The sequence below is a fragment of the Rhinoraja longicauda genome, chromosome 9 (genome assembly GCF_053455715.1).
Source record: "Rhinoraja longicauda isolate Sanriku21f chromosome 9, sRhiLon1.1, whole genome shotgun sequence".
In the NCBI taxonomy this organism is placed as follows: Eukaryota; Metazoa; Chordata; class Chondrichthyes; order Rajiformes; family Arhynchobatidae; genus Rhinoraja; species Rhinoraja longicauda.
This window is the reverse complement of record NC_135961.1, coordinates 21,739,165-21,757,229: the sequence shown is the minus strand read 5'-3', so window position 1 is coordinate 21,757,229 and position 18,065 is coordinate 21,739,165. Positions and strand designations below refer to the sequence as shown.

At 41.8% G+C, this 18,065-nt stretch overlaps 1 protein-coding gene across 2 annotated transcripts; it reads left to right on the top strand.

Annotated features, from left to right (window-relative positions):
- Window positions 1–520: 520 nt before the first annotated feature.
- On the top strand, window positions 521–14,568 carry bpnt1 (bisphosphate nucleotidase 1). Of its 2 annotated transcripts, XM_078405808.1 has the most exons (9): window positions 1,007–1,140; window positions 4,777–4,865; window positions 6,341–6,445; window positions 6,870–6,977; window positions 9,539–9,587; window positions 10,117–10,208; window positions 10,957–11,154; window positions 12,161–12,266; window positions 14,355–14,568. In XM_078405808.1, the coding sequence occupies exons 2-9, from the start codon at window positions 4,806–4,808 to the stop codon at window positions 14,501–14,503; spliced, it is 867 nt and encodes a 288-aa protein (XP_078261934.1). In that variant the 5' UTR covers window positions 1,007–1,140; window positions 4,777–4,805; the 3' UTR covers window positions 14,504–14,568. The 2 variants fall into 2 exon arrangements, with proteins under 2 accessions (XP_078261933.1, XP_078261934.1); XM_078405807.1 differs by lacking the exon at window positions 4,777–4,865 and having other exon boundaries at window positions 521–1,140.
- Window positions 14,569–18,065: the final 3,497 nt, after the last annotated feature.

Below are 18,065 nucleotides of genomic sequence, written 5' to 3'. Positions count from 1 at the left end.
TGCTTCCATGACTTTTTAAAATAAAACAAAAAGAGATAAAGCTCGTGGAGGTGAAATTAAAATTAACAGAGAAAGCAAAGAACGGTTCATTAAATATATAGTATAAGAAAATAACTGCAGATGCTGGTACAAATCGAAGGTATTTATTCACAAAATGCTGGAGTAACTCAGCAGGTCAGGCAGCATCTCAAACATGATCAACTGGCTTGGTACAGAGTGGATCTCTCGTGCAAATATTCAATCAGTAACATCCAAAGTTTAAAGATCTCGAAGCAGCAACTCCTCAAGAAATAATTATAAATGTCAACTTATCCAAGAAGTTGAACAAAAATAATTGTTTGCAATCATTTTATATACGAAGAAATCGCAGAGTTGTGAACACTGCCCAGTCCACCACACAGAATCTGCTTACTAAAATGGCGCTGAAATTTAGCCATGACCTACTACGGTTTTTAGGGACGAGTGGTCTATCTTGCTCCTCTAGTACCTTTGCTTATTAGCTCTGCAAACCTGTTTTGCACTGCCTCTAAAACTACCACGGGACCAGAACTGTGAGCCGTGCTTCGCCAATGACCTGTACAATTGCAACACCATTTCTCTATTTCTGAACTCCAACCTCTTCACAATGAAGACCCATTTACTATTTGTCCTCTAAACCACTTGCCTGCTAATATTGTGTGATCATTACGCAAGAACAGCTAGATGTTGTAGATCACTTATTTGCAGTTTTTTTTCCAAAAAAAACATTCAGAAGTCATGTTATTTCTCAATTGCCAGTTTGAATTAATTTCGCATCGCCTGAAGTGCATGCCATTGCCGTTGTCAATTTGTAAATGCTGTAGCCAGGGGGCGGTGATTTGGTTCTTGAATCCCCTCGTTGTGCAATAGGTTCACAGTGGCCCTGGGACCTGTCAATTACAGTGTGGAAAGAGGCTGAGGACGGATGTGTGTTTTGCAAATCCCCGAGCGAGAGGCGGGCGGCTGGTTGGTCATTTTACTGTTGTTCTCTTGCCTTTCATAATGTCTACGAAGCCGGCTTTACTTATGAGGCTCCTGGCATCGTCCTTCGCGATTGCCGAGAAGGCGCAGATGATCGTTCACCAAGTAATGAGTGGAGGGAATTTGAGCATCGTGGAGAAGGTGGGTTGATGCTGCCTGGGGTCGGGTCGGGTCGGGTCGGGTGGGCCCTGGCAAGGCCTCATCGACGGGCTCTGCGGTGGGATCATTGCCCCGACTGTTGGGAGAAGAAAACAAGTCCAAGGGTCAGCTGCCCAATAATTCCTGATTGATAAATACAGCTTTAAGCACCACCTTCCATGCCAGACTTAAGAAACTACAGCTGCTGGACTCTTGAGTGATGGAGGAGCTCCGAGGGTCAGTAGCATCGGTGGACAGACGACGTTTCTGGTCGAGATCTTTGTTCAGACTGATTGGCGTTTGAGGGAGACACATACAATAGAGGTGGGGGCGAGACAAAGCCTGGCATGGGATAGGTGAATACAGGTGGGGTGGGGTGGGGTGTACTTTGGCGGATGGATGGAGTAAGTGACAAAGGATAGAAGGGCTAAGGAGAGGAATTAAATGTAAAGTCGGAGGGAGGGAGGGAATGTGGTGGAAGGGGACGACAGGAGGGGAGTTGGAGTTAAATGGGAAGTAGGAGACTCAAATGGGTGGTGAGTGTACAATGGAGGGAAAAGGAACTGGTGGGTAAGGAGAAAGTGGGAGAAACTGGTAGTGCATGGAGTGGGGGGGGGGGATTTCTTGAAGTTTGAGAATTCAGTGTTCTTACTATTGGGTTATCAGCCATCCAAGTGGAATATGAATATATCAGATTGCAAGAATTTAATTTATACATTGTTAAATTAATTGCTGGTTGATACCCAATGTCAACTGAAAATAGACACAAAATGCTCGAGTAACTCAGCGGGACAGGCAGCATCTCTGGAGAGAAGGAATTGGAGACGTTTCAGGCCGATACCCTTCTTCAGACTGGTGAGAGGGAGATACATAGATAAGGACGTGTGAAGTGTGAGAATAGGACAAAGGGAATGAAGAGCAAGGAAAATGTAGAACAGATCATTGTGAGCTGGGAGAAGGCAACAACAAAGCAAACAGAGATAAAATGTAGTCGGAGACAGTAAGACTGATCAGGGTTCGGTGCTGGGCCCGTTACAGTTTGTCACCTACAACAATAATTTGGATGAGAACATACAAGGCAAGATTAGCAAGTTTGCTGATGATACAAAAGTGGGTGGTTTTGCAGATAGTGAAGATGGTTCTGAAAGATTGCAGTTGCAGCAGGATCTTGATTGTTTGGCCAGGTGGGCTGAGGAATGGTTGATGGAATTTAATACAGAGAAATGTGAGGTATTGGATTTTGGGACATCTAACAAGGGCAGGACCTACACAGTGAATGGTAGGCCTCTGGGGAGTGTTGTAGAGCAGGAAGATCTAGGAGTGCAAGTGCATGGTTCCTTGAAGGTCGAGTCGCAGGTAGATAAGGTGGTCAAAAAGGCTTTTGGCACATTGGCTTTCATCAGTCAGAGTATTGAGTATAGAAATTGGGAGGTCATGTTGCAGTTGAAAAGACGTTGGTGAGACTGCATTTAGAGTATTGTATTCAGTTCTGGGCACCATGTTAACGGAAAGATATTGTCAAGCTTGAAAGGGTTCAGAGAAGATTTACGAGGATGTTGCCAGGACTAGAGGGTCTGAGCTATAGGGAGAGGTTGGGTAGGCTGGGTCTGTATTCCTTGGAGCGCAGGAGGATGAGGGGTAATCTAATAGAGGTGTATAACATGAGAGGAATAAATCGGGTAGATGCACAGAATCTCTTGCCCAGAGGAGGGGAATCGAGGACCAGAGGACATAGGTTCAAAGTGAAGAGGAAAAGATTTAATAGGAATTTGAGGGGTAACATTTTCACACAAAGGGTAGTGGGTGTATGGAACAAACTGCCAGAGGAGGTAGTTGAGGCTGGGACTATCCCAACGTTTAAGGAACAGTTGGACAGGTACATGGATAGGACAAGTTTGGAGGGATAGACCAAACACAGGCGGGTGGGTCTAGTGTAGTTGGGACATGTTGGCCGGTGTGGGCAAGTTGGGCCAAAGGGCCTGTTTCCACACTCTATCACTCTATGATTCTATGAATCCAAGTCAATATTTGTACCGCTGGGGTATATGTTGCCCAAGTGAAATATGTGCTGATCCTCCAATTTGCATTGGGCCTCACTCTGACAATGGAGGAAGCCCAGGACAGAAAGGTCAGTGTGGGAATGGGAGGGGGAGTTAAAGTGTTTAGCAACCACGAGATAAAGTAGGTTTAGGCGGACTGAGTGGGCGGAGGTTGCACCTCCTCTAACCTCATCTACTTTATTCGCTTTCCAGGTGTGGGCACGTATATATCATCGAGACCAAGCGCAGACTCGGCGATAGTTTAGCTGAACACCTCCGATCAGTCCGCCTATATTCTCATTCTCTATTCCAAAGGAATATCCTCTCTAATTGCTGCTGTGATGTTCTCCCCAATCAAAATTCTCATCTTCACCTATTTCCCCCTTGTAGCATTTATGCCCAGAACATTGAGCATCTCTGGAGAAAATGGACAAGTGACAGTTTCGGGTCAGGAAGAAGGGTCTGAAGACCCAACCCATAACACCACTTGTCTATTTTCTCCAGATATGCTGCCTAACCTGCTGAGTCACTCCAGCATTTTGTGTCAATCTTTATACTTGATCAGGTCCTGGAGATTTATCTACCTTGATACCTTTAAAGATCTCCAGCATCTCTCTTCTGTAATAGAAGACATCACTATTAACTTTGCAAAGTCCCTTCCCATCCAAGATCTCTGCAAGATATATGCAAACAAGAAATATTCATTTAACACCTCGCACATCTCCTGCGCTCCACAAATAAATGCCTTGTTGATTTTTAGGGGTCCTATTTTCTCATTTGCCCTTAATATACGTAGAATCTCTTTGGATTCTCCTTTAGCTTATCTGCTGAAGCTATCCCATGTTTTCTTTTTGCCCTCCCGATGTCCCTCTTAAGTATATGCCTATATCTATTCTCCTCAAGATATTGCAGCTTGATCCTAGCTACCTATACCTTTACATAGGCCTCATTTTTCTTAACCAGGGCTCTCATTCAATTCCGATCAAAGTAATCACTCCCTTCTTATTTTTCAATTCTCGTTCTATATTCCCAAGGAATATCCTCTCTAATTGCTGCTGTGATGTTCCCCCCAATCAAAAATGCACTTCCTCTCTATTCATACCTTTACCAATTTCCTTCCTGTAGCATTCATACCCCAGAACATTGAGCTGCCCCAGAACACAGACCTGGCCCTTCCTCAGCCATATTTCTGTTAATATCTCAGTACCCATGAAACTATTCATGCCGTGAGTTCATGTCTTACCTGTTAGGCTTCTTGTATTGAAATAAATACAATTTGAATAATCGGTCTTTCCTCACTCCCAGCCATGCTCCACCCTGTCCTGTCTACTGAACATGCCCTCTTTAACTGCTGCATTTGCCTCACTCTTCTCATCTGCCTTACTACTGCTTTGCGCCCCACCCCTGCCAACCTATTTTAAATCCTCTCGGGTAGTTCTGACATATTTTCTTGATAAGATATTAGTCCCCCTCCATTTTAGGTGCAACCCATCCCTCTTGCACAGGTCACCTTTCCCCAGAAGAGATTCCAATACAGGTTAATTGCTCAAGATTTTGTGGGTGTCAGCAGAGGTTTAAATGGTAGCATTTTTACCTCCAGATCAGAAGGTTGTGGATCCCATTCCAAAGATGAGCACAGGAAATCCAGACAGGCTGTCCACTGCAGGGTTGAGAGAGGGCTGCATTATTGTAAGTGTACATCTTCTAAACCAAGTGTTAAGGTCTAATCTACTTTCTGGTCCTAATTAAAACAAGGAAGTTATTCTCAGCCAGTATTTATTCCTCAACCACTATCACTAGGAACTTATTATCTCATTATGAAAGCTTGCTATTGTAGTGGCCTGGCTGAGGCCAGAAAAAGGCTGGACGCCAGGCAGGTTTAGAAAGTTCTTTATTTGGTTGTGAACCTCCACTCACAACGAAGTCCACCGCAGGGATGAACCACTCCCCCAAACGGGCTGGGTATAAACCCCGTAAGCCTGTCATTTAAGTGCCGAGGGGGCTGACCCTAGGAGTGGCCTGATACCCAGGGACCGCCACAGGACCCCCCCAAGAACCGGAGGTACGAAGCGGACAGGAGGGCGCACGAAGCGACCAGCCCGGGTGCGCACCACGCCCGGCGCAGGGACCGGCGACCGACCGACAGGTGGAGGGGACATAGCAGACACTGGCGGGGGTAACGTGGACGGAGGGCGACCTCGCGGGTGGGGCTGCGCAACTGGCACCGGCCAATCAATGTCCATGTGTGCCGGCTTCAGCCGTGCAACCAAAACGGTCTCACTGCGACCCCCCATGTCCAGGACTAATGTGGCCGAGCCGTGTTGCAGGACCCGGAAGGGCCCTCGTACGGCCGCTGGAGAGGTGACTGATGAGCGTCCCTGCACAGAAAAAGGCTGGACGCCAGGCAGGTTTAGAAAGTTCTTTATTTGGTTGTGAGCCTCCACTCACAACGAAGTCCACCGCAGGGATGAACCACTCCCCCAAACGGGCTGGGTATAAACCCCGTAAGAAATAATAAATTATCATTCCTCAGGTTAAGGTACAGTTCAGCAAAGATTCACATAACTAAGCTACAACTGTCAATTTGTTTTTAGGTATTTATCAGTTCCTTGTGTTGTGTAACAATAAACACCATCTCAGGCAGTGAGATTCTGATCCTTTCAACTTGCTGTAAAGTTGTTCTTCGCATCCGCCTGTATCTCTTGGCCAAAACATAAATCTGTATTTCCACAACCTTATACTATCGGTTAATACAAACAGCTGTCTTTTGCCTACCTAATCCTTACAAAATCTTAGACATATTTTTAAATCTCTCTTTGCTTTCCATTGCCTCAGATTACGTTGGATTGGGAAAGACCAAACAATTATTATTCCATCAATCCTGTTGTTTTGCCTCTCCTGTTCCATAAGTTTGCTGGGATATATGAGTTTGACTAGTTCAACGAATCTCATCAGTTTCACATTTTTTATTAACAATGGGCCTTCCCATTGTAGGAGGGAATTTTTGTTTAACCTGTAGCCTGAATCTGGCTTCACCTGGGTCCAGTTATGGCTCAGATAAGATCTGTGGTATTCTTTGTTATACCGAAACGTCAACTATCCATTTGTACTAAACAAGAACAAACATGTATCAATGGTTTGTATTATTAATATTTCCAATATAGACTGGAGCCAATGACCTACAAACAAAAGCCGATCGATTGGTGCAACGAAGCATCTGCTCATCACTGGCACGTAAATTCCCCAAATTAACTATAATAGGGGAGGAGGTAAGGGCATTAACACATTGTTAAAGTTGTATTTCCACTTGAATTTTCCTTAGATTTTCTTACTCTTGAGTTTCTTGCCCCTTACTTCTATCAATGTTGGATTTATATTTAGCAGAGAACTGCTGCCATATTAATTATATCTCAATTTCCCAACTGTTCCTTAATAAGTTGTTGATTATGTTGAAGAAGCGTATTTAGTTCATTACAGTTCTCTTTTGCCAGCAAAATATCCACCTACAAGATCAATGGTGAAAATGCATGTAATTATTGTAAATTGTGTTGGACTGTTTGAATGATCGTTTCAGGCCTCGGGATCACCTTACTACTCAACTAGAATAACCACTGTGCCATTATATGGTGAAAATATGATGATGTAAAGTCATTGAAAACATCTATTTAATAATGGCAACATTCCTGTTTGTAGGATTTGCCTTTCCAAGAAATTGATGAAGATTTAATTGAAAGTGGCCAATATGAAGAAGTGTTGGAGCACCCCTGTCCAGTTCAGTACAGCCATTTCACGGAAGAAGAGGTGAGATGTGATGAGATTAAGGGTGCTTCATCTGCAAGGTGAAGGGAAATCTTTTCCAGAGTTTCACAGAACCAGTATCTGCAGTTCCTTATATCTACTGAAATCTCCTCAAGATATCCCTTGTATCGTTTTGTCTTTTTATTTCTGGACAATGTCTGACCATCTGCCTATGAAAACTGCCCCTCACCTGTATCCACCTATCACTTGCCAGGCCTTGTGCTGCCCATCGTCTCTTCCAACTTTCTCCCCACCCTCACCACAATCTGTCTGAAGAAGGGTCCCAACCCGAAACGTCAACTATCCATGTTCTACGGAGATGTTGCCTGACCTGCTGGGTTACTCCAGCACTTTGTGCCTTTTTTTACAAACTAGCATCTGCAATTCATTGAATCTGCGCAGGTTTGCATACATTTGACATCAACTTGTTGCTTGATTTCTTATTTATGATTTGCCATTGATTTTTAATTGTGGCAGGTGAACCTAATTTGAGAAAAGCACTAAGATGTAGTGAGAATTTGCAGGAACTGGCTCTTTCCCTTCCCATTTTATACATTCTTCTGACGGTTAGCTGTGGAGTGATTTTGGAATTTTGCGTCAAATGTATTTGGCATTCTCAGTTGGATTACGTGCCAAGACTTTTGACCAGTCAAGGAATTAAGTATAGAAGTTGGGACATTGTATATTACAGTTCTACAATATGCTGAGGAGGATGCACTTGGAATATTGTGCTCAGTTTTGGTTACCCTGTTATTGGAAAGATGACATTGAACTGGAAAGACTGCAGAGTAGACTTCCGAGCATGTTGCCAGGACTATTGGGGGTGGTTGGGGAGGCTAGGACTTTATTCCTCTGAGTGTAGGAAGCTCAGGGGTGATCTTTCAGAGATGTATGAAATAATGAGGGGAATAAATAGGATCAATGTACAGAGTCTTTTCCCCAAAGTAGGCCAATCAAGAACACGAGGACATTGCCGTAAGGTAAGATGGGAAATATTTAATAGTAACCTCAATGAAAGCTTTCTCACACAGAGTGTGGTGGGTATGTGGAAAAGCTGCCAGAGGAAATTGTTGAGGCAGGTACACGAACACCATTTAACATACTTTTGGATAGCTACATGGATAGGAAACGTTTAGTGGGATATGGGCCAAATGTGGGCAAATGGGACCAGCTTAGATAAACAGTAATAAAGGTCTGTTTCCATACTGCATGATTCTATGACTCTGTAAGTAGCTTTGAAGAAAGAAGACTGCATGAGCTTGCATATAAATATGTATAAATTGTGGCGATAGAATAAGAATCTCTGCTTCCACTTGTTTCTTTTGATCCATCCGTTTCTAGGAGAGACAGTGGTGGTGTGTGGAGTTTGCTCCTTGTAACCGTGTGAGTTTCCATTGGGTTACTTGACCTCTGTAAATTACTTCTGGTTTAAGTTTGTTGGGAGAATTAGTAGTGACAATGGATGTGTGTGTGAGAATATGTTGCAGGTGAATTGGATTGCTGAGATTGCTTGGAGAATTAGCTGACATTTCAGCCAGATTCAGGAACAGCTCCTCTTGCTATTCCATCAGGCTAGTCCACGGTTCTCTCATATGTTAAGCGTGTAGTTCTGATTTCCCAGCGTATCTCATTGCAGCCTGTTGACTTCTTTTTTGATCTGGACTTTCTTTGTAGCTGTAATGCTATAATGCTGTAACGCTATATTCTGGACCCTGGTATTTTTCTCTTTGCATTTGTACATGAGTATAGCTTAATTGTAATCAAGTGTAGTATGATTTAATTAAATTGCACACAAACAGTTTTTCAATGTATCTCTTTACATGTTACAATAATAAATCGACAGGACAAACCAAAATAGATTTTGTGGGTTGAATGGCCTTTTACATCAATAGGAAATATGATAAAACTTAGAAAAAGGAGATAATTTACCGCCTTCAGCACATTTACTGTGCAGTGAGAGGGCTGAGCAACTGCTTAAATTCACACAATTGCCCATTCCCTCAATTTAAAAAAATATTTTTTGTTAACAAAATTCTGTAAATATCAGAATTAAGCATTAAAAATGTACCTTTCCTCTATTGCTACTAGGCAAATGGAGTTTCAAACATCTACTAATCTGTGTGTAAAAAGTCCATTAACTTCAGTCTTGAAAATTCTGTTTCTCAACTTAATTTACCTTTTAATATGTGGACTTCTAACCAGCAGAAATACTCTACCTGGTTGTCCTAATGATTTGAACTTTGATCAAATGACTTTTAAACCATTTAAATTCCATGGAATATAATCCTACGTTTAGTTCTCAGACTCCAGGTATAATTTTGTTGACATTGCACTGTGGCTTTCCTAAAGTGTGATGCCCAGACTGCTTATAGTACTCCATATGGGGTCTAGCTGGCCATTCATATAACCAAGATGTAACATAACTGGAAGTCATACTGGGGAAACATATATATATATATATTAAAATACTGAAAGAAAACTAGATACGGTAGCCAAGTTTTTTTTAGGCTAGGTAAGGATGTATTTTAGAAGAATGAAACATAATATAATCTAATAAATTTCAGATAGTGGTTTGGGTCGATCCTCTTGATGGTACAAAGGAATTCACTGAAGGTAAGGTTGTGCTTTTTTAGTATCATTTAGAGATTTGAAACCAATGTTTTAAGTTTGTGAAACCAACAGGTAAGAAAAATGGAGCATTTAGAGAAAATATTGACTTTTATTGAGGTAAAATAGGTAGTCTCCTATTAAACCTGGAGATAAATTGTTTTCCAGGCAAAATACCAAAGGAAACTTTGACATCAGATGCCATGAAAGACCACAATTTTGCTTCTATTGCTGAATACACCTACCAGTATTTTCCAGATTGGGAATGAAAGCAGGCTAGAAATCTTACTGATCAAGACATCTCTCTTTCTTGCATCCATAAATAAGTTGTGGTAAACCACATTTTGAGATTTTAATTTTTTTCTAGATCTTACAAGATTTTTGTTCTATATTTAAAAGAAAATCTACTATATAGTGCCACAATGAAGTTAACTTAGCTTTTGGCTAATATAACAAGATGTTTTTGCCTTTCATCGGATGGCCAGATATGAAGTTGATTTTATGCTTAAGGTAATTTTAATGTTTTTATCTGCAGGTTTTTTAGATCATGTGACTGTGCTTATTGGAATTGCTTGTGGAGGTAAAGCAATAGCCGGCGTGATCAATCAGCCATATTACAATTATCAGGTATGATTATTTTCTTCAAAAGATTGTGCAGTGGAAAAGCAGAAATCTGAGGCAACGTGGATCATGGAAATCTGGAAATAAAATCAATGTACTAGAAAGTGTCAACAGGTCAGGCAGCATGTCTGAAAGAAAAATATAGTTCAATGTTCCAGATTGATGATTCTTTATTTGAACTGGAAATGTTTTTTTTTTACTTGAAGGGAGGGTAAGGAGTAAACAATAAAGGGATGTCTGTGATTGGGTGGATTCTGTTTACAGGTGACGCAATGCATTTGGTGCCATTTATTAGCTGTTGCTTGACTTGAGTATTTTAAACACTGTTTTTAAAAGAGTCGTTTAGAGCTCTTCTTCCCATTCCCAGACTAACCTTTTTGCTCTGGGCCTCCATTGCCAGAGTGTGGCCACAGGAAAACTACAGGAACAGCACCTCGTATTCTGCTTGAGTAACTTACAACTCAATGTTGTATTTTCAGTTTTAGAAAACTGATCAAAACCGACCCTTCACCCACCATTTCCACAAAATCAGTTTTTTGAAATAGAGGGAAATGTGGTATGACATTACGAAAATATCTTTGGCTATATTGTAATTTTAAGAATTATTTTTTTGTACATAAGTGGCTCCCAATTGATGGATTTTAAACTTGAATAGAACAACCTTTGCTAGGATAAATTTTGATAAATTTGAGACAATAAAGTATTGAATTATTGATGTCAGAAAATTGCATGTATATATATATATTTTTTTCAGGCTGGAGCTGATGTTGGGGTTGGTCGGACCATTTGGGGGGTTTTGAATCTTGGAGTCTTTGGAATTGAGGTGAAAGAAGTACCAGCAGGAAAACATATTATCACTACATCCCGTTCCCACAGCAACAAGCTAGTCAATGACTGTATCAGTGCAATGAATGTTGATGAAGTAATAAGAGTTGGAGGAGCAGGCAATAAGGTATGTGATGTAAAAAAAAAATTGTGGATGTGGTTTTGAAAATTTAATTATGTTCAAAACCAGTATCAGCCTTGTTTTAGTTTTCTAAAAATTCTCTTCTGGGTGTCCTACTTCATGTTATCTCAAGGTTTTGGAGATATTGCAGAGAAGATTTATGAGAATGTTATTAGGAATGCAGAACTTTAGTTTTGTGGCAAAGTTGGGGAGCATTTCCTTTCCTCTCACCAAACTCTTTTGGGATTATTTTCTCTTTCTTTTCGACTACCCGTGGCAACGCTCTCTAATGTTACTCTCTATGTGTTTACATCTCAATGCCTCTCTTGAGCTCTTATTTGCTTTAAGACTGCCTGTGCTTTGAATGAGATATATTCTTCTAGAAAATGGTAAAAAGTGAAAAATTTCAATCCTTGAAACAAATTCCAGAATTCTCCATGACTACTTTCTTGATTGCACAATACTGATTTCAGTTTATAATGTATCCTCTCTCCTTTAATACTGCTAGTATATACTCTTGAAACTCTCATTCAAATATTTACCCATTTCAGACTCTACTGTTGGTAGTTTTTCATTACTGCCTATTATTGTTCTACCACCTGCTATTTCTAAAACTTTGCTGACAGTTTCCTATCCTGCATCTGTTTTTTTCAATTTCATGTTTGCTACGCCATCGCCATATCCTCTGGAGTTCTTTCAAATATTGCGAGCTGTTAATCTTCCTGTCCACTTAAAGATCACTACATCTTCGATCAGCCCTCCTATTCTTCACTTTGGTTTGGCATCCTTATTGTTATGCCTCCTTGAAATTATTTTTATAATTATTATTCTAGTTTAGCACATTTTTCTATGTTATAGATGTTCTTGTAGCTGAAATATTTGTTGGACTCTTCAGTCTACAATCACACTGCCACTGACACACTGTACAAAATAACATTAATTGACAAGTTTATTTTGAAGTTTATATATTGTGCCTTTCTTAATCTATGGTATTTTGTTTTTATTTGTGCAGGTTTTACAACTTTTAGAAGGGAAGGCTTCAGCTTATATATTTGCTAGTCCAGGCTGTCAGAAATGGGACACTTGTGCCCCTGAAGCTATCCTTCATGCTGTTTCAGGTAGGTAGTTCTATGAATTAGTTCATCAGAACCAGTCTCAGGTTTGTTTTGGAGCTATGCAAAGATTATAAATCTATCCCCTATCACGAGGTAATCTGTAAAATCTTTCCTATATTTTTGATCCTAAAGTGAGACAAAATGATTTGATCCTTCCATCCACCTGTACCAATTATTCTTCCAAACAGGTTCAATACATTCCTTACCTTTGATGCATCCTTAACTTTCAGAACAGCAGCATGCCATTTTTGCAAAGGGTACCCTCTTTTCTCATCATTATTGATTTCAAAATAATTGTCACTGTTTTAAAAGAATGACACTGTGCTTATTTGTCCGCTCATGCCCCACCAACTCTGGCCAGCCTCTTGTGCCATGACTAAAATTCCAGTTGTCCTTCCAACTCAAACAATATTTATGCTCCAAGGCGGTTCTAGAAGTAGGGTCTCGACCCGAAACGTCACCCATTCCTTCTCTCCAGAGATGCTGCCTGACCTGTTGAGTTACTTGAGGATTTTGTGTCTACCTCGGTGGTTCTAGATATTTGTTTTACATCACATTGGAATTCCCCCTATTCTGTGTATAATCAGACAGTCACACCCATCTGATTCTGCACATAACATAAGGAATAAATTCTCCTGATGCAATAAAACCAGTGCCTCGGTCAGTTGGACGGACAGGTGTGTAAGGGTTTTTAGGAAGGATCGTTGAGTCTAAATGGTAAACGAGGGTTAAAGGCCCTGAGGTTTCAATCCTCTAAAGATTTAAAAGGTCTAACGCGTTAGCAGCTAATAAGGTGAACCGTGTCTCACTAGGGGACATAGAACAAAGGTATAATAAGACTCAACCAATAATGATCCTCGGGTAAACTATAGAGCATAAGTGTGTTGCATGTAAAGATTTAAAGTTAAAGAGTTGTATATCGGACAAGGGAGTACTTCTCTGTCTAACACCCAGCCTTAGACCGGTTGTTAAGAGGGGAAATCCCCCACGCGAAGGTCAGGACCCTGAAGTGGGCTGCCAAGGCACGAGAGGAAACTCAGGGAATATACAACTCCTTTTGTTGATAAGAAAAACATATATAAAATACAAATGGGGAACGTAATAGACACCACCTCGGACGACAGGTCCCCTCTTAACCTTTTATGTGATAAGCTCCCGGAATATGCTAAACAATTCCGACTATTATCGGGGGCCCTTAATAAGAAACTAGGACCTACTGTGCGGCCATTAGGGGGGTCAGATGACCTGGAGACTGTCAAAAAAGCCCAGGAGCTTATCTGGACCCGAAACCGCAGTAAGGAAGCAAAACTTCTGATCCAGAAGTGGCGGGAGTTTTGCCAAGAAAAGAGGGATAAGGAGATTTTATCTAGTTGGCAGGACAACGCCGTAAAATTGGGCATTAAGTTGACAGACGAAGGAAGCAAGCCAGAATCAGGGCTCTGCGTTCCTCATCTCCACACCTCCCCGTTACTCTCCTTTCTAAGTATATGAATATTTCCAACTCTCAGTCCAAACACAATGAAGCATATTATTCTGTTATTCTATTTGTTTGATGTACTAGATGAACAATTTGAAAATAAATTTTCCTAACCCCTTGTCAGTCATTGATTATGTGCTAATTGAGTGAAAGTTTGCATACAGAAAGTCAAAGTGAAACTAGTTATCTACTAGTTATCTATCTACTATGCAACTATCTACTACTTAGCTTGGATTCCGCTACTTAGCAACATAACTGCCATTTTAACTTCAGAGTTGACTGATGACAAGACTCTAGAAGGTAGCATTTTGAGATTCCATTTATAAATCGTGTCCCCAATGCGTGTGATAAAGGGCAGTGTAATACAGTGTGATATCAACTCTGCAAAGGAGTTTTCTTGGGGATTTTCTTTTTCAAAATGTCCGAAACCTGTGTAATGTAATGCCCTGGTGACAAGCTGTAAGTAAGCCAGCATTTAAAATCCACCTGTTAATATTTGAATCCAATAAGGGTTCCAATAACAAGATACTGCCTAGGTCAGCTACTTCAAATATTGCACCATTAATAAATTAAAGCTTTGCCATCTTTTCATCATAATTCTTTACCCTTTTCAGGTAAATTGACAGACATTCATGGGAATTCTTTCCAATATCATAAAGATGTGAAGCATGTAAACTCGGCTGGAGTCCTTGCAACGTTGAAGAATTTTGATTATTATGCAAGTCGTGTTCCTGAGTCTGTTAAAATGGCCCTTATCCCGTAAAAATGTCATAATCAGAATAATCTCCATTTAATTTTGTGTATATTTTTCAAATAAAATTATTACTGCCTGGACATTGTTCTTTTTACTCTGTAACAAGGCAATTGATCTTCAGAGACGCTTTCTGATACTTCTACGGTAGCACTGAGAACAAGAAGCAAAATTGCTGCTATTGTTTAAACTCCTACAAGGTCTATTTTAGCCTTAAACCTCTGTTTGCTGGCATTAGTGCCAATGGCCTTTGGAAATTAAGGCTACCGCTTTTATGCCGTAGGCAAACCACCCACTTTAATATTTTAAGTAATTCTTAAAATCTATTACTCCATGTTGCAGACTGTCTCCATAACTCTATTTACACTTCCGTTAAGCAGTTTGGATATTTTAAAAATTGTAAAGCTACTTTAATATACCAGAAAATAGACACAAAAAGCTGGAGTAACTCAACGGGACAGGCAGCATCTCCGGAGAGAAGGAATGGATGACATTTCGGGTCGAGACCCTTTTTCAGACTGGTTAGGGATAAGGAAAACGGGAGCTATAGACGGTGATGTGGAGAGATAAAGAACAATGAATGAAAGATATGCAAAATAGTAACGATGATAAAGGAAACGGGCCATTGTAAGCTGTAGGGTGAAAATGAGAAGCAAGTGCGACTTGGGTGAGGGAGGGATAATGGTAATGCCGGGGCTACCTGAAGTGAGAAATCAATATACCACTGGGCTGTAAGCTGCCCAAGCGAAACATGAGCTGCTGTTCCTCCAATTTACATTTAGCCTCACTCTGACAACGGAGGAGACCGAGGACAGAAAGGTCTGTGCAGGAATGGAAAGGAGAATTAGTGTCCAGCAACCGGGAGATCAGGTTGGTTCACGCGGGCTGAGTGAAGATATTCCACGAAATGATCACCCAGTCTGCATTTGGTCTCGCCAATGTATAAGAGTCCACATCTTGAACAACGGACACAGTAGATGATGTTGGAGGAGGTGCAAGTGAACCTCTGCCTGACCTGAAAGGACTTGGGGTCCCTGGGGGGAGGAGGTATAGTGACAGGTGTTGCACCTTCTGCAGTTGCAGGGGAAGATGCTTGGGGGGTGTTTGGGTGGGAAGGGATGAGTTAACAAGGGAGTTACAGAGGGAACGGTCTCTGCGAAAGGCAGAGATGGGAAAATGTGGCTAGTGGTGGGATCCCGTTGGAGGTGGCAGAAATTTTGGAGGATTATGTGTTGTATGCGATGGCTGTTGGGGTGGAAGGTAAGGGCTCGGGGGTCTCTGTTGCGACTAGGAGGGGGAGCAAGGGCGGAGCTGCGGGGTACCGAGGAGACACGAGTGAGGGCCTCATCTATGATGGGAGAGGGGAACCCCCGTTTCCTAAGGAATAAGGACACCTTGGATGTTTTAGTTCTAATACACCAGAACATCCTAAGGCATCTTAAGAGTGGAGCTGTTTAACAGAATTTGCTCTGAGCCACAAATAGATGGCCAATAAAATGTTTATTTTTAAGAAATTAATTTTCAGGAAAATCATAAAGGAAAGAGTTGAAGAATGGAAGAGCTAATGTAATAACGGTAGAACTAAGAGCTGTATACGTAACCACCAAATTCTGCAGTGTCAGTTTTTAAACATTTTGTATTAATTTTATATGAAGATCTCGCTATTTAAATAAAAAGTTACACTTTTTAATTTTGAAAAGGGAAAACTCAAATTTCAGCTTCATTTTTCCTGCTATTCTCAATTATGATAATGTTTAAACAAAAGAGGGAATAATTTTTGGCATATTTGATTTACCTGCCAACCATAAATGTCGACGAAGGTACTGCAGATGCTGGTTTGCACGGAAGATAGACACAAAACGCTGGGGTATCTCAGCAGGTTAGGCAACATCCTTTGAGAAAAGGAATAGGTGACGTTTTGGGTCAAAACCCTTCTTCAGACTGAGTAAGGGGAGAGGGAAACGAGATATGAAAAGGTAGAGCAAATTAGAGCTGTCACTGATAACCCAGGAAAGAGGAGCCCACAATGGTCCATTGTTGGCTGTGGAAAAGGTGATATCTAGGGCGGGGGAGAGGGAATGCAAGGGTTACTTGAAATTACAGACATCAATATACCGCTGGGTTGTAAGCTGCCCAAGCAAAATATGAAGTGCTGTTCCTCCAATTTGCGTGTGGGCCCACTCTGATCAGATTGGGAAGGGGAGTTAAAATGTTTGGCAACCAGGAGATCGCATAGGCCAAGGCGGACGGAGTGTAGGTGTTCAATGAGAAGATCACCCAGTCAGTGCTTGGTCTCACTGATGTATAAGAGTCCACACCTAGATACAGTGGATAGAGTAGATTAGGTTGGAGGAGGTGTAAGTGAACCTCTGTCTCACCTGAAAGGACGGTTAACGTCTTTCGATGAAGGAGGTATTGGGACAGGTTTTGTATCTCCTGTGGTTGCAGGAGGCAGTACCTGAGGAAGGGGTGGTTTAGGTGGGAAGGAATGAGGGAACCAGGGAATTGCAGAGGGAATGGACTCTGCGGAAAGGGGCGGAGATGGGAGATGTGACTAGTAGTAGGATCCCATAGGAGTCAGAGGATTATGTTCTGTATGCAACTGCTGATGGGGTGAAAGGTGAGAACTAGGGAGACTGTCCCTGTTGCGACTGGAGAAGGGGAACAAGATCGGAGCAATTGGATATTGAGGAGACACGAGTGAGGACCTCATCTATGATAGAAGAGGGGAACCCCCGTTCCCTTAAGAATGAGGACATCTCATGTCCTGGTATGGAACACCTCATCTTGGGCGCAGAGGAGATGGAGAAATTGAATGTTGGGTATAGTCTTTGCAGGAGGCAGGGTGGAAAGAAGGGTAGTCTAAATAGCTGTGGGGGTCAGTAGGTTAGACCATTGACTGACCGGCTGAGTTACTCCAGCTTTTTATGTCTATCTAATGGATAGGTTTGTTACATTGAATAGATCGTATCTGGTATAAGTTACCAGATGAGGTGGTGGAGGCAGGAACTGTAATAACATTTATGGGGGGGGGGGGGGGGGGGAATGGCCAGGTCTCCAAGGTATGGAGGATCCTGGAATTAATGCAGACAAATGGGGTTGTCATAGATGGTCGGAATGGTTGTCGTGGACTGAAGGGCCTTCTATGCTGCATTACTCTGATTCTACATTTCGAAACTGGAGTCTCATTCCCAAGCTTCTGTAATTTATGATATTTAAGTATATGCTTGTGAAACATTCCAACGACATATTATCCAAACCCCTCCTCTCTCCACCTCCCAGCTCCAGCTGTGTTTTGACTAATACGTGGCAGAATACTGGAAATGGTTCAAAAGCAAAAAAAAACCAACAACTACTATTTCCATCTGCACGTAAACCCACGGTTGCAATTAAGCCCTCGCTGTGATATTTAGTTTAAACCAAAATCGGTTAATGCTAATTCCAGCAGATAAAAGTGAAGCGTTGAGGAGGGGAATGGCGTGATGCCGTCCTTGCTGCGTGTGGGGGCCGCCGCCTGCCGGCTGCCGGATGTGGGTGCCGGGGGGGAAGGTTTACGCTGCAGCGCCCGGAAACA